Source organism: Struthio camelus, chromosome 2 (assembly GCF_040807025.1).
Source record: "Struthio camelus isolate bStrCam1 chromosome 2, bStrCam1.hap1, whole genome shotgun sequence".
In the NCBI taxonomy this organism is placed as follows: domain Eukaryota; kingdom Metazoa; phylum Chordata; class Aves; order Struthioniformes; family Struthionidae; genus Struthio; species Struthio camelus.
The window spans coordinates 73,395,845-73,412,398 of NC_090943.1; the positions used below are offsets into that span (position 1 = coordinate 73,395,845).

Genomic DNA, 16,554 nt, shown 5'->3' on the forward strand with positions numbered 1-16,554 from the left:
AGGGGAATCGCACAGTGCTGTGATCTTTTCATGTTGTTGGTGCGTGTGGAGATGAATAGTTGTAAAGCAAGGGAATATTCAGGGTTCCTCTCCCCTCTAAGGTGTACTAAGTATATCTGGCCTTCAGGGTACATGTCTGAGGATAACGATTATGGTCAGTCAGTAAATTTGGCCTTGACTTGGCATCAAAATGGCTTTTAAAGGGCAATGTAGACACAAAAACGAGGACTTTTCTGTGAGTTTGATCACTTGAGAGCAAGACCCTATTATGTTCTGATATGAGAGGTTTTTCTTACTTCTCAGGCAATTTCTAGCCGATCTACAAGATTAATGTGAAAAATCAAGCTGATAGATGTCTGTTGTGACTATCTAACCATTAGCTATTTCACCACCTATCCTTAAAGGCTTCTGTGATTGACTGAATCAGTTGGGAGATCAAATACTTGAATTTTTCAAATAGCAGTTCCTTCAACATTTTTCCCCAAGACCGTCTCATCCTAAATGAATTTCAAAATGCTCAGTCATCTGTTGCTTTTAATTCAGTTCAGATATAACCTTCCAAAAAAAAAAAGACAGTGCCTGCCTTTAAAAAATATGAAGACTTTTGTTCTGCTAAGACATGAAAGGGATCATTTTTTAAAATTATCTAGATAATGTGGTGTTATGGACAGGCTTACAGGAGAAGAGAGCTTAGCTATGTGGATAAAGATGTGTCGTCAAAAAGGCTATTACACGTTAAGTATTACAAGTTCTCAGAGGTATCAGACTCCAAAACACCCTCCTCTAGAGGTTCCTCCAATCTAGAACTTCATTATAACAGAATTTGTAGAGCTGCCACTTGAGGGGTTAGATTGGTACCTAAGATTATTGCTAACTAGACCTTGAGATCTGGTGCCCATCACAGGAAGATATGCCTCAACAAATGCAATTCAGGGGCTCTTCCATCACTTTTTCCTGGCTGTACTGCCTCTCCAAGCCTGAGACAGACTTTTTAAAAGAAGTGGAAGAAAGTCAAGTGTCTGATACTAATCTCAAATGAACATACCATAGCTTAAGATGGATGCTTATATGTTCTTGAGCCTTCTAGAGTGTTCTGGACTTGTTAGGATGAGCAGACAAATTCTGACAAACATGTCTTATCATTGATTCCTTTCAAGAATCTCAGCCATCAATGTTATACACTCATTTCAATGCTGCAGTTAAGAAGTTAACAGAAATCTGAGGATGTTACTCACTTTTTTTTTTTTCCAAAAATGCTGGTATGAAAGTAGTGTACCCTCAGTAAGATTGTTTCCTAGGACTGCTGAGATTATATGAGGTAAAAACATATGCCTGGCCAGTAGCATGAAGCTGTTGGCTTGCTACAAATTCATATCTTATTATATATCCCATGATATCATTGGCCCATACCACTAATCCATCAATACCAATGTCATTGTGGAGGAATAAGGAGGATTCTTTTCTATTTTGTGGATGAAGAGGAAGGTTGGCTGTGTTCCACTGGCAGTATTTGTCCACTAATGTAAAGAAGTTTTAATGTTAAAAGCCTGTTTCTGGAGCAGGGCTGGCTTACAGTTGTATGAAATGAATTTTATCTTTAAAAAATGCAAAGAATAATTTACAGAATGCTAGCTGTATTGCATCATTATATGCAAGTGTCCAGATGTTAGGAAATGACAGATTTAAATTTCTCCAACCAGTAGGTGGGGTAAAGGTCTGCAGTTCCAGATCTTCCATAGTGGTGAGTGTCTCAATAGTTGGTGTTTACTACCTATCCCAGCCTCCAAACAGAGCAGTAATTAAATGGCACCTGCGATATTTCAAGAGGCGACAGAAGTTAAAGAAATAGCCTACTGGTTGCATGGGCAGAACTTTTAAGAACTGTATATTTTAATGGCAAGGTGATCAAAATTTTTTCTTGTTTCTGTTTCTCCAATGCAGCATTCAGCAAAAAAATTAAGGTAAGTCATAGAGAAAATTTGTTCTTATTGCATGAGTTGTTTATGGCGGATATTGGAAAAAAGATAGCTTCAGACATGAATGGGCTATTATTATTTTGGTAGTATTTTGTAAGTAAAAGAAACTTAAAGTAAACTGTATATTCTCATTTAACAAGAAAAAATACTGCTTTCACAAATTCTCTCATACTTTTTTCTGCCTTGGAACAGATGACTGATGGTTTAATGCCAAAGTGGTGTTGAGATCAGATTTTCAAATCTAATGATTTTCAAATCTTTGTCGTCGTCTCAAATTAGGTCATTTATCTGATTAGTACTTGACTATCTCCACAAATCAGGTCTTCAGCATCTATTAGGCTTACTAGTCAACTGTGGATATAAAAGAGCATCTACAAATGTCTGATACGACAAACTAGGAGATCCATACTGAAATAAGACCATGTATGTTTAGGAATAAGTCTGCACGTACTGCAAATATTTATGCAGGAAATAAAAAATGAGAGGTTATTTGTGATAACATCATGTGTGCACAGACGCAGTTTTAAACCATCTGAAATGAAGCTTAAGTTACTAATCTTTTATATAGTGTTTGTTTTGCTTTCTGCATTTAGGCATTATGCCACATGCATAGAAAAGCATTCTTATGCCTGAGTTGTAGTTCTGGTGGCACCTAGTGTTTTAATATAGGTTATTTAAAATTACAAAAGCTACAAAAGGGACCACATTCCATAGCGCATGCCAGGGGATGCCAGTGAAGAGCACGTGCTTGGAATGACAGTGAAGACTTGAGGTTGGCTGGGATGGCAGTAAGGATAAGTACTTTGCTATGTTTGTCTTCCTGTTGGAATCAGTAGACCGTCAGACAAAGTCATTAAAAATACTAACGGGAGAACCTCTGATCCGGAGGACAGTGACTGATGGCAACAGAAACCGACTTACGGTTTTAGAGACACAGTTAATCATTTTTAAATTGGTAAGACTTCGGGTTGACATTTCTTTATGTAGAATGTGGAAACATGAGAAGTTTTTTGTTTTGTTTACGTAATCCCATGGTGTATGTTAAAAATCATCTATAGAAGATGCTTTCTTCCTATTTTTGTATTGTAAGTCTTCACTGACATTATGAAGGTAAACAAAATGCCTTCTTTGGATGGTTCAGAAGAAGAGTATGTTATTACAGTGAGTGTATAGTAAAGAGTATTCAGAGGATTTCTTTTATTTCTGGTAAACTTGGACACTAAAAATAGTCAATTATAATTTTATAATTCCCCCAGATTTTGATTTTACTTAATCCTTTACTGAAAAGTTCCACCAAACACGTAGTGGAAACACGGTCAGAAGGAATTAAATGGCAAAGCTTGCTAAGGAGAGAACTTCAGAGTGAATGGATTTGCCAGAATTTGTTTGTTTTTACCTTTTTGCAATTCCTTCATGCCCATTTATTCTCTACGTTAAGAACTGAGGATACAATTCTCAATACTAGTGAGGAGAGGGGAAATTACACTTTGCTTAAGTAACTCTACTGAGATTTACTCTGCTTCTTCTTTTAGTGTCTGCTACAATTCTGTTCAGTAATGGGGGCATTCAGATTCAATGTGTGTTTACAGAACCTGTTTTGCTCCATGTAATTTTAAATTTGGTTAAGTGGTTAATACTAGACTTCTGTAATTGTTACCACATTGTCCAACTTATTTTTAGTTACTTTTAACTCCTGAATGCTTAGAAAATGCAAATCCTTATTAATTAGCCTGATTTGTTGAAATCATGTAACTTCCTATCTTAAAATTTAATCTACAAGTTATGCACCTATTGTGTCAGAGGTCAGTAACAGGTATAATCATTAAAATGACTATAGATCATTTTAATATGATCTATAATGTCTCTTGGAAGAGAAATCTCGTCTACTTTCAAGATTTCTAGTCTTCAAATCTAGTCTTCAAATCTAACTGCTTGTAAACCTCCAGAGGGTACTGGAGTCCTTTAGAGAAGAAATCCTTTGTATAGCTCTCATTTGAAAAAAAAATGAGAAAAGGACATTTTTTTTTCATAAGAAAATTAAACAAGTAAATTGGAGATGGGGACATAAAAGACATGGCAGACTCTCTCATTTTGCTAAGTTCCTGGCTTATTGAGTTTCCACATAGCTTTTCATACTTTCTGCCTGCTTCACTTGCAAATATGCTGGCATGGTGTCATTCCTAGGGGAACCCATCATATCTGGCTGGTTCACTGCCCTGAGTCAGAATGATCTCAACAGTTTTATTTCACATTAGTCTGAAAGAGCTAGTGCTGCTGGATGCATTTGGTCCACTCCAATTTATTCAAACGACTTCTGCTAGCTCTAGGATGTAAACCTCACAGTCCAGCAGGACAGGCATAAAGTGATTGCACTGTATCCTCCTTACTTTAACACTAAAGCACTTTAAATTCTTTAAAACATTCTTTTGTTTTGCTTAGCTGAAGAACAGAGGAATGGCAAACTTCTGTTTTGATTATAACCCTCCAAATGAGCATGAAGTAACCGGACACAGGGTCATACTGTACCCATGTCATGGCATGGGACAAAATCAGGTAAGATTTGTCTTTTATTTTCATTTTGACTAACACTATGGTTGCAATGTAAAAAGTATAGTAAAAAGCATTCCAGCACTGAGGGACTGTGTTGCCACAGTAAGATGTTCTTAGAGCTAGAGCTCTATTTTTGATTCTTCCACTGGATGTTTTTAATTTCTGTGTATTCCGAGGTCAGATTTTCTTAGTTCTAAAGCTATCTCGTGGCCAAGGAAGCCGTGAATACCTTAGTCATGCCTTTCCACAGAGCTTGCTAGCAGGGGTTAATAGCATGGCAGTGCAATTATATGGTTAATGGACCAGTGTTTGCTCATTTCCGGCTGGCGCTAGACAGAACACTCTTCCTGTCCGCTTTTGTCCATGTCTCCAGATCCCTAGTAACGTTGCAAACCTCACCTGGGCCTGCCTGTGCCTGTCATTATGCCTTTTTTTCTTGATGTTTTTCTGACTGTGTAAGAGATTCAAAATGGCATCTTCCCCTGTAGTGTATCCTCCATAAATGTTCTCCTAGGCCAAGATTTTAGAATCCTTGAGAGCATGGATAAGGATCTAAAGCTTTAGTTTTGGCTTTCTTGTTCTTAAGTAGTGAAGCTAAAAATGTTTGCTGGCAGCTTTCTCTATGCTGATTGAAACTGTGTGCAACAGGTTATGATGCCGATAAAGCTGTCTACGTACTGCCATGGTAAAAGTGCTGGAGGGCACCAGACGTCAATGTACAGTAGTCACTATATGTTTTGCATGGTTTTGAATAGCCATCTTCTCAGATTGGGGTATGGTGTTTGACATGTGGCACATGACATATATTTGTTTAGCTAGCATCTTTTTTTGGTTTCTAACTTAGATTAGACTATCTGGCATGCCTCATAGTAGGGAGAGGTGGAGAAATAAGGTCTTGTTGAGATTAAGTACGTAACTGTGTATAGTTTGGGTGGCTTGACTGCTTTTTAGGAAATTAATCCAAACTTTCCTTTAGGAAAGGAAAAATAGCTTTAGAAAAGCACAACATATGTGTCAGCCATGCAGTTTATCAGCTGCCTTCCCAAACTTGTCTCTGCTTTTAAAAAAATATAAAAGCTAGAGGAGTGAAAAACAAGTCGGTATTGAAGAGGAAACATCTAGTATGAATTTCATTTTACTTAAAAATTGAAAACAAACAGCAATCTAAGTGCTTTGTTTCCGATCTAACAGGGAGTAGATTTGTTTCTAGCAGCAAGTTTATTGCCATAAGTAGTGGTAATATTATTTAGTATTATTTATTGAATTATGAAATAACCTTAGTAAGGCTATTAAATAATTTTCTTAAAATTTCTGTCCTGGCAGTAGAGATAGAAGGAGAGAGGAGGAGGAGAATCATGCATCATAAAAGCCAAAGGATCTCAATAACGCCAGGTGTATGTTAAGCACACTAATCCACACCATACCAACCCATTTTTCTCCCTCAGTCCAGCTCCCTTCCCAGGTTCAGTGTACTTCTATATACCTGTATAGAAGATAAATAATCGGATTAGTTAGTTAGCCACTTTTTTATCTGGATTGCTTTCTTAGATTGAGAACACTCTTACCTGTAGGATTACCTGCTCACAAACACATGCTTTTTTAGATATTTGTTCTTATATTAAGGATTTCAGAGAGGAGAGGGGTAAAATATTTTTGCATTTGTTTGAACAAGAATAGTAAATTTAAACTTTATCCTTTCCACCCACCTCCCAAAAAATACGACTTGAGGTAAAAGGTGAAAGCAAAAGAGAAGTACCATTGCTATTTGAAAAGGTTCTTATGACGTTCTCGGTTGTCCTTTGTTCAGCTGGCACTAAAACATTAACTGCTAGCCTATTACAAAGTTATCATACCACTGGATATTAATTCTCTTACATCTCTGCTGGTGAGAGGCATCCAAGTGCCTGTGAGAGGAGGAGGCACCAGACTGCGAGCAGTGATGATCTCCGACTTGTGCAATTAATGGTGTCTCCGCTGGCACCTAGTGAACAGGAAGAAGGGGAGCTATTTGGGAGCAGAGACAAGAGTTGGCAAAGGGAAGGATGAGCAGGGGTGTCAGGTAGTAGTTGCAAGAGTAAAAGTGGGCATCAGCAAGAGCTGTGGGTGTGGGAAAAGGGAGGCTGAAGGAGGACAGATGTAGAAGCACACGTGTGATGTGAAGTGAAATGGAAGTCAGGATTCCTGAGTTTGCATCTCCTTTTTCCGGCTCACAAATAGCTACAAAACCTACTAGCAGAACATGTCTCCATTTCTTTCCCTTCCCCATGCTCTTTGGATAGCTGCTTTTAAAAGATAACAGCTCATACTCGACGTTGTGAATTGCTTAGCTCCATGTACAGGTGATGACAGCAGGCCTGAAACAGTCAAATCTCCCACGTGCATGTCCACCACGGTGAGCTAATGGAACTGATGGCAGCAATAGGTTTGTCAGCCTCTAGTTACATCAGTGCTACAGGAGAACAGGTCACTTTACTAGAGAGTTCTGAAGATTCTCACTGACAACAGGCAGCTGTTAACTTCCTTGTCATTGTTGGAAGGGAATCAGCCATCCTGATCCCAGACTTTCCTGCCTGTTCTCGTGGTATCTGCTCTTGTCGCTCTGCTCTTTACCCCATATTGCCTCGTTATAGAGTTTCACTGCAGTCAGCTCCTCCGTGCCGCGTGTCTCAGCCTCACTTTCTCCTCTCTGTGCAGTGAGTACACTCTGCTCTGCCAGCCAGCTCTCAGTCTGTTTCTCCAACTGCCTTGCTCAGTCTCTCCTTCCAGTTATTAATCTCAGCAGTTTTTCCCCATGCCTGGTCTGTCACATCTTGCTCCTTGTCAAATGTGCCTCTTTCCTGGCTAGCTCCCGTTTTTTCTCCTCTTTTCCTCATCTCTCCCTCCCATTGTGCTATTTGTTCCACCGTTCATCACTTTCTTCCTCAAATAGCTCTCACTGCTGTACATTCACACTGTCTCATAGGATAAGGGAATGAAGTTTATTCTCCAGAGCACAGCTCACTAAAGTTATTCTCCAAAACATCTTGGTAGAATTCAACACTAATGAATGTTAACTTAGTCAGCGGTAAGTGTCTTGCACTCCAGTACACCCATCCTCTGGCATGATGTGCTAGAGGCGGGTGGCTGTTTATGCAGGGGACAACTGCAAAAGCTGTTTTCACTGGAAGCAATTCTCCACTTAAAGTGACCTCTGAATAGCTGTGCACTGTGCCGAGAGGAGAGAGCTCTGTGCTCTTGATTATTTATGAAGTCCGGCACCTGCTCCCATTTTATGCCTTAGTAAGTAAAACCACTCTCAGAGAACTATCTGAGGTCCACAGAAAATAGTCGCTATGTCTGCCTGAATCCAGTGCTTAATGCTATGGCCTCAGTGAGAGGTTTCTGTTTAGGCCCTGAGTTGCTCTTGCGTAAGCAGTAAGAAAACTAGCTGTGGGGTGTTTAAAATTAGCATGTTCATTACAGCAAGAAGGTGAGGATACGATTTGCAGTGAAAGGAGCTGAGTACATGTGGAAGAGAGGTAGAAAACGAGCAAAACATTGCTTGCACCTCAGGCTGATGATATTTTGTGGAAGCACCTGACCCAGGTAAGCGGGAAGGAAAGGCTTTGCAATTTCGGCTATTAAAGGCTTCGTCCTTGGCGCGGCTGGGAACCAGGACAGGGGGGACTGGTTCGTGGTGGCCTCCCCCCCTGACGTGATAAGAGGATCTGTAACAACTGAGCAGCCTGCACGGTCTGACACCATGCCACCACTTTTCCCATCTGTGACTGATAAGTTTGAGACAAGTAAGGAGAGGCAAATGGAGGGTTTTGTCCTCACATTCTCTATGGCAGACCTAGTAACCTCGCTGCTGCTGATTTCGCCCAGAATGTGCCTGTAAAGTACAAACTCCTTCCTGTCTGCAGAGAGCCGTATCCAGACATAAGGAGAGTGTATTTCAGGGCCTGGTGGGGTGGCAGAAATCCTCCTCCACCTCTTGTACCACAGAGCACTGATGCAGCTGGGGCATATCCCACAGGTTTCCCAGAAATGGTAGGCAGCTTAGTAAACGGCCTCATCAGGTTTCCCGGTGACACTTAAGGGAATCTACCTGCTCTCTGAAAGAAAAAAATGCAGTAAGGCCACTAAATATTGGGCCACAAATCAATTTGTAAATGCTTCCTTTCCATAGGACCTTTGTCTTTGGGCAAGGGAATACCGCTAACAAATTCTTTCTTCTGAGGAGGAAGGGATTTATCTCGTATATTACTGAAGCTTGAAAATGACTGAAGCCTGAAGTGTTTATTCCATTTGAAGCAATATAGGATAAAGAACTGTATAACGCTCATTAAGCAAGGAGACATGAATTGTTAATGATTGTTAATAATGTAACCCCAATCCGTAATGTTATCCAGAAGTTAACCATTTTGTTAGCTCTTCTCCTCCCAAATCTGATGCAACATCTTTAAGAGGCAGTTGAAGAAAGATATCAGCAGTAACAAGCGCTCTGTCCTAGCTGCTGCTCCATCTACTCTTGATACATCTGGTATAATCAGCAACTTACAGGCTTTCAGTGATATCAAATACAAATTGCTACAAAGAATTATTATATCTTATAAATCCAGTAATGAACAAGGCCCTAGCTGTCACCTAGTAAAAGTGGCGGCAGAAAGTATGCTGAGATGCAGTGTCTCCCCAGACAAACAAACGGAAGTGAAGCTTTTTCTTTATTCACAAATCATAGGTTTAAAATCAGTGTCCAGATAGCTCACTGGGGTGCCTGAATGAATGATGAACCTCTGATGAAGAGGTTAGTTCTGGGGGATCGCTTACACTGCTAGCAAAAAAAGAAAAACATCATGAAACTCTATAAGGTGACATAATAGGCACTAGTATCAATTTAATCAAGATGAGAGCTCTTACACCTGGAACTCGATGACCACGGACTTTAAAATCTTACCATCCTGTTATATCTTATAACTCAATTTCTAGGCTCTCTGGTTAGCTGGTGATTGTTGAGGATGGTCCTGTGTTATATTCCAGTATATGCAATGTTTCAGATCAGTACAGCCCCCTTCACCCCTTTCTTTCTCTGTCTCCAAGGGAGGAACAAAACAAAAGAGAAGGATTCCTTTTGTCCCTCAAGACTGTCCCTTTATTGCTTTCCATTAATGCAGCTATACTATTGCTAACGAGCAATTTTCTGATGTGTATAAAACTCTTGTTTACCCTACTGAGCGTAATCTAAATCAGTTCTAAACACACATCCGTGCACTATAGTCATTAAATTATTTACAAGGGTGCTAAATACAAACAGCTTTCCAACTCTACCGTTCTCTTTAATGAAGTCCAAAATTTGGCAAATGTCCATGATAAATATAAAAATGTCAAGGAAGTCTTCAACCATAATTGCTACAGGAGCCAAGATGCTTTAGAGCATGTTCAGAACATCTCTGTAGAATATTGTACAACAAGCAAAGCCAGTAAATTGTCTTCACTAAAGTTCTGCTCAGGTTTCAAAGCAGCTGTAACTGCTTTGCTTCAAACAGTATCTTAAAATTTCATATAATGAAATACTCATCACCATGCATCCTGAGTACTTTGTAGTTGAAAATGAACCTTGACCAAACTACGTTTGAATTGTTCAGTGAGGAGCTCCTTAATTGAAAGTGACACTGCTTTGTGACAACTGAATTAAGAATGCATAATGTCAGTCTATAAACTGGTTTCTATCCTATTTTTAAGGGTGATCTAGAATGTAAAAGTAGTATATTACAGTTTTGTAGGTCCTTTAATGTTGGGACATCTGCTTTCTAGTGCATTTTTTCAGCATTTCATACATTCAGCGTTTCGTATTTACGAATCAAAGCCAAGCAATGCTGTGGTAAGATTGATTTTCTGTAAAATAGTAAGCAAATAGCAGCAGTTAAGCCTCCTTGAATATTTTTAGCAGGACTTCTCTCCAAAGTAGCAACTTCAATATGTGAACTTAATTATAGTAGCTTAGTATGTCCCTCTTTCTTATAAACGCGTTCTTGTGTACATATGAAATTGTTTTTGTCTTCTGTTTCTTCTCTTGGATTTGTAGTTTTTTGAGTACACATCCCATAATGAAATACGTTACAACACCCGGCAGCCAGAAGTCTGTGCAGCAGTTGATTCAGGAACTGACTATTTGACAATGTATTTGTGTGAAGAAAATATTCACAATGTTCCTGAAAATCAGAAATTTATTTTCAGAGAGGTAAGTGTGCCTATTTGCTTTTGGTTGATTCGTTGGTTGGTTTTGGGAAAAGGCGGAAGGGAGATATATATATATAAATATATAAATATATAAATATATAAATATATAAATATATAAATATATAAATATATAAATATATATATATATATATATATATATATATATATATATATATAAAACTTTATTGCCTACACATTATGCAAGTCACAAATACTTTTGTATTTGGAATAGGATTTTATTTCCCAAGGCCTAAGTCTCTGGGAGAAATTTACTCTCATGAATTTTAATATTTGACCAGTTCCCACAGAACAGCAGGGTGACAGCAGCGCACAGGTAAAGTCCCAGACATACAAAGAGTAGAAAGATGAGAGGGAGGAAAACATCCTTTCTTAACTTTTGAGGAACTGAGCAAGTTTGTAGATATATTTGTCTTCACCCTCTTCTCATCTGGTGCTGACTGTGACCTGCTTTGTTGTTTCCCACACCCCACCCCTGTGTCCTCTCCTAAGGACCTTGGGGCTTCCGTTCCCCTTCCCCAGCCCCATCTCATAGCTGGCCTTCTTTTGCTTTCCATGCTGTGACTTCTGTTACTGCCCCAGTATTTATACCTCTAAATGTCCCTGGTATCTTACCCTTTACACTTCACTATATACACTTCACTGTTCTCTGTTTCCCTGAAGCTTCTTGTCCTCTGCAAGTAATTTCTGTTGACTCCGCTATGAGCACCAGAAGTGCTGTCTTTTCTGCAGCGCAATTAATTTGTGTAACTTGATGTCCTATCAAAAAATACCTTATGTTCTGCTTTTCACTCCTAACCCTAGACAGGATACATCTTACTGGCTGTGGGGAGTCAACAAATCTCTACCTCTCTTCTTCTTCGGTGCCTATCGCCAAAGAGGAGAAATACTGAGAAGTATGGAGTATACCAATAAACATAATATGTGACCCTAGAAAACCTTGTGTTTCGTAGGTTTTAATCTCAGAAGCAGTTCCTGAATGCATGAGAGAAAACAAATTGCCTGAAAAATGACGGCCATGGTCAAATTCTTGGGTGTCATTATTTGACTAAGGGAAAAGGTCACATAATGTTCTATCTACACAGTGTATCTACATAATATATCTAAATTCCGCATGCTCCACCACTGACAAATTTATGCTTAGATATTGCCACCAGTGCTAGTAAATTCTAAAGAATTTACTTGGGAGATTGGTGGAAGAATAAATTCAAAGAAAAATAAGAGAACTACTCTCTATTCACTGAATCTAATCCAGACTGAAGCCCACAGTGATATTACAGAATAAAAAGAAATATTTAAAATACTGACTTTTTAAATGACATGTTTCATTTTTAATGCTATTTTTTAATACAATTTTTCAAGGTCATACTCGTTAATCCCTAAGATGATATATATTGAGTGAACCTCTGTCATTTCAGGAAAGAAAGAACTGAGGCACCACAATTTTGAAATAAACCTGTTTCTACTACATTCTTAAGCATTAACTTTTAAAGTACTTTCAGATGCTAAATCCTTTTTTCTTCTTGTGATCACTTTGTTCCTGTGTATGATTTGAACATACTGTTCTGCACTGATACCTCTTCTTCTATTGCATTAAATTAAAATCACGAGTCTCCAAATTTCAAAGCAAATCATTGACCAGGTATCAGTACTGCATTTCTCTTGTTTTGTGTGGAGAAGTGTCAGACACTAGAAAAGCTGTCATTATAGATGTACCAGAGAAGTAGCATAATCAAAGAATTGAACAAGTATACACCATTGGCTGCCAGAGGCTATGGTTTAAGATACAGTTAGTACAACATTCCTGATGACAGAAGAGCAGACTTTTAAAGGAGTCAGGTTTATACCCAGAACCAGGGCGTTGGCATTTTTGTGTGGAAGCCATCAGAGGTTTTGGGAATCGTTCTGTGCTGGAATGTCACCTGAACAAAAGGAAGGGTCTCAGAGCACTGTGGTTCCCCACAGTTGAAGATGTTGGTTTTTTGCCGTTCGTTATCTTAGTTGACAGCACTACCAGATTTGCGCAAGCTACATGAACTGGAGATGAAATGTTCTTGGAGACTCCTGTAATAGGAGGGCCGGAGGCCTCAAATAATGTTCTTTGGTGAATCCGATGGTGGTGGCCTGTCAGACCTTACACCTATTAGACAGCTGTGCTACCCTCAGGCAAAGCAAGTTAACTTCACAGAGATTCGCAGGCGGCAGGGACACTTAGATTTTTTGCCATTTCCACTAGAAATATACCCTTTAAAGACAAGGCACATTTTCGCTAAAAGTATATGCAACATCTACAGTTATCTAACCACATTTAAATTCTGCTTACAAGATAGGCAATAAGTTGATGAATTTAACTAATGCTTGTATTCAGCTTTAGTTTTCTCTGTCCATATTGTGATGCAGTAACAAAAGCAATGAAAGTAAATAAGTTTAGCAAATCCTTTATAAACTTAGATGTCAAGACATGTATTACTCTAAAGTGAAGTAAGTGCAAGTTTAAAAGCAGGGTCTTTGATAAAGTCTCAAAGAGGCTAAACTTAGGCGTTTGGATTCACTGCATAGCCCCAAGAGAAGGATATGGAAGATACATGTTTGTTATGAATGTTTTCTGTTACTTTTAAAATACAGGAATGTATTTGTAATTTTAGGGCCTGATAGACAAAAATTATTTTTATCTTTTGTAGGATGGCACTTTGCTTCATGTACAAACCCAGAAGTGCTTACAAGCAGAGTCGAACTCTTACAATGGTAATCCAGCACCACTATTACGACCATGTACCAATTCAGAATACCAAAAATGGTTCTTCAAAGACAGAAGTTGATCCAGATGTCATCTAGCATATAGCTGAATATGAGAATGTTATCTTTCTAGTCAGCAGCTAGTCAACCTTTTGAAAATTAGATAATTGATATATTTTTGTATGGAAAAGAACTGTAATTAGTTTACAAGCATTGAACTTTGTTTTCTGGAGCATTAAAAGGCACTAAGCATTAAGAGCTACATAAAAGAAGTACTGTGGTTATGTCATGCCACAGAATCTGTTCCTTTTCTGTTCCCTTTATCTGGCAGCTACATAACTGTTTCTAAAGTGTCTTAGGTTCTTTTCACTAGTGACAGTGTATTTTTGCAATCTACTGTGTGGCAGTCAAAGTAAGGCAGTCAAAATAATTGCACTAATGTTACCTGCCAATAACTTAAAATGTTTATTTTTCTACTAAAACATTTTACAGTTGTGCTTTTTAACAGATACTACTTATTAATTTTTTTATCTTTTAAATACCAAGAAGGTAAATGTAGGCCAGATTCTGCCCTACACGACTACCCAGAACCCTCACTGAAGACAGTGTGGATTTGCACAAGAAGGCAGAGTAGGTCCTCATATCTTTGCACAAATAACAATCTAGATGTATACAAATTGCACATGCTTGGCAGTACTGTACCTTAAATGTTGTGACGTCTTCAGATGTTCGTGGCACTCGACGAGTTCCCAATAGTGCTTAAGGCTGTTCTTGGAGTAAAATGGGGATTTTTCTCATCTCTCTTAAATAAGACAACAATATTTAATGGTGATACTCTGCGAAGAGCTAATTAGATTCACATGGATCTAGCGCTGCAATTGCATCCCAGACTGCACAGTTCATTTTAACATTAAGTGGATTTTCAACATGCATAAAACTTGCAAGATCAAACCTGGCAATAATTTCTTCTGACATGGGGAGTTTGTTTCAAAATTACAGTTAGAGAAAATGAATCTAAACATATCATTATATTTCATTTAAACTGTAAATGCTTAAATGGCTTGTGTGCAAAAATGAATATATAAAGAAAAATAGATTTGCAACTAATTGACATATTTTGCAGCTGATATTAATACAAAAATTGTCTTCAAGATTATAACTTGCACTTTGTCTGGGAACTCCTGAATAAATTCTTCATGTCAGCATATATATATTCCTGCTGAAAACATAGGGTATAATCTGTACCAGTACAAAAGTTGTCTGCTGAGGTGCATGGGATCTGCCTTACCCAATCAGACAAGTAGTGTGTAGAGCAATGTCTCTGATCATCATAATTATAATGTTGATTAAAGAGTTTCAACTCATAAGGAAAGTTTCTTTCTGTATCAGCTGGAAGTATGCTTATGAGTTTAAAGCGTGAAAATTTAAACCTTTTTTTTCCCCAGAAGTCTTGGCATCTGTTTGGGTTAATTTTGGATTTCTTTCATTATTTGTCTTTGTTCTTGTTTTCTATATAAAATGTACAGTCCTTTATTTGAATCCTCATAACCTAATATCACTTTGGTATGTCTATTTATATAATTACAGCTGGGGGGAGGGATTCTTCCTGTAGGGGATGCATATATAAGGTTCTTCCAAGTTCTTTATAAAAACATGTAGGTCAAATGTTTTTGTAAGCACCTTCAAAGTTCTGTCTCTGGGGGCTGGATTGATGAAACTGATGTTAGAATTAATAAAATATTTTGTGACTCAGTAGAGTGGCATCTTTTTTTCTTATGGTCTTATGGTTTTGTTCTAATCATTTCTCTGATCTCTTAGGCTCTGATCCTTGCAGCACTTGGAGAAAGACAGCTTTATGCTCTATCAGGTTCCTTTTGTTGAACTCATTAGTGCTTTCGTTCACCTGCTAGCAGCAACTGTGTTCAGTTTATGGAGCCACAAATCAAAACTGGGTGTCTGCATGACAGAGTTGTTAGAACTCCAGCAATACAGCAAGATTTTCTGGTTTTTTTCTGCTTTGCCTTCATGCCTTTTGATTGAAATCCATTAATAAATTAATGAAAGCCCAACTATTAAAATTGCAGACAAAACTCTCATTGATCTGTGAGAATGTTCTTAGGTTTGGAACTCCAAAATTTTGTCAGTAGGTGATGGTATGCAGGTGAAATTTAGTAAGTGATCATCATTTTCCCTACATCTTCCCACTCTGCACTTGTTTTGAGGAAAGTACTGGTGCTTTGCACTTCTAGTTGCATGAAACTGAACATTTTTTTCATATACTAGCAAACCTACTGGCCTGAGTTGAATATTTACTAGATAAACACACTTATATTCAGTTAAGAAGCAGTCACTGAATGTAGTAACAGCATTAGCTTGCTGTTCCTATTATATACAATCAAGCTTTAATGGATATTTTAAACTGTTGGCTCTATAGTCTGCTTCTGTCTCATTTTTCACCTCCATTCTTTCCTTCTTCTCAACTCACTAAAATTGCATTAAGGTCTGGCTTTCTGTTCAAAGGGCAAAGGACTCAGTCAAGCATCTAATTGACAATGAACAATTTCAGCCTGTTCCCTTTGCGGTGGTTCAGCACTGCCTGCTGAGGAACGGATGGTAGAATTTGGACTCCTCCTCAGTGGAGAAAGGGCTGGAAAAATTGGAGGACGCACAGTTGCAAATCAATACTCTACCTGGTCTGGCTTCCGAAGAGTCTCTTTGAAGAAGGTAGAGGAAGAGTTTCCATATGGTCCAAAACAATGACTAGTAAGACCCTCATTTCTTGAGTACTCATCTTCCCTTTATTTAGAGCTGTGCTCTTCTTTTCCCCTCTAACACTAATTATGTGAAGAACCCGTAAAACCAGAACTTGCAACTCAAGCTTATTGATGACTTTATCTTAAGAATAATGGGATACTGGCAGTGCAAGCACAGAAATCTCAACAGTCCTTCTTCCGTTTTGTACTATAAGGCTGTTCAAAAAAAGAGGGGGCAATCTTTAAATACAGAGAGTAGAGATCATAAAGTGTAAAGTTCTACGGTAGAGAAGAAGTTT

General features: G+C 38.3%; 1 protein-coding gene across 1 annotated transcript in view; it reads left to right on the top strand.

Moving 5' to 3' along the window:
* Nucleotides 1–15,254, top strand: part of GALNT12 (polypeptide N-acetylgalactosaminyltransferase 12) — a 49,829-nt gene extending 34,575 nt beyond the window's left edge. Inside the window, exons 8-10 of the mRNA XM_068936291.1 lie at nt 4,416–4,529; nt 10,594–10,749; nt 13,448–15,254. Of these exons, the coding sequence (XP_068792392.1) occupies nt 4,416–4,529; nt 10,594–10,749; nt 13,448–13,585 (408 nt within the window). The 3' untranslated portion in view covers nt 13,586–15,254. The remainder of the gene's footprint in view (nt 1–4,415; nt 4,530–10,593; nt 10,750–13,447) is intronic.
* Nucleotides 15,255–16,554: the final 1,300 nt, after the last annotated feature.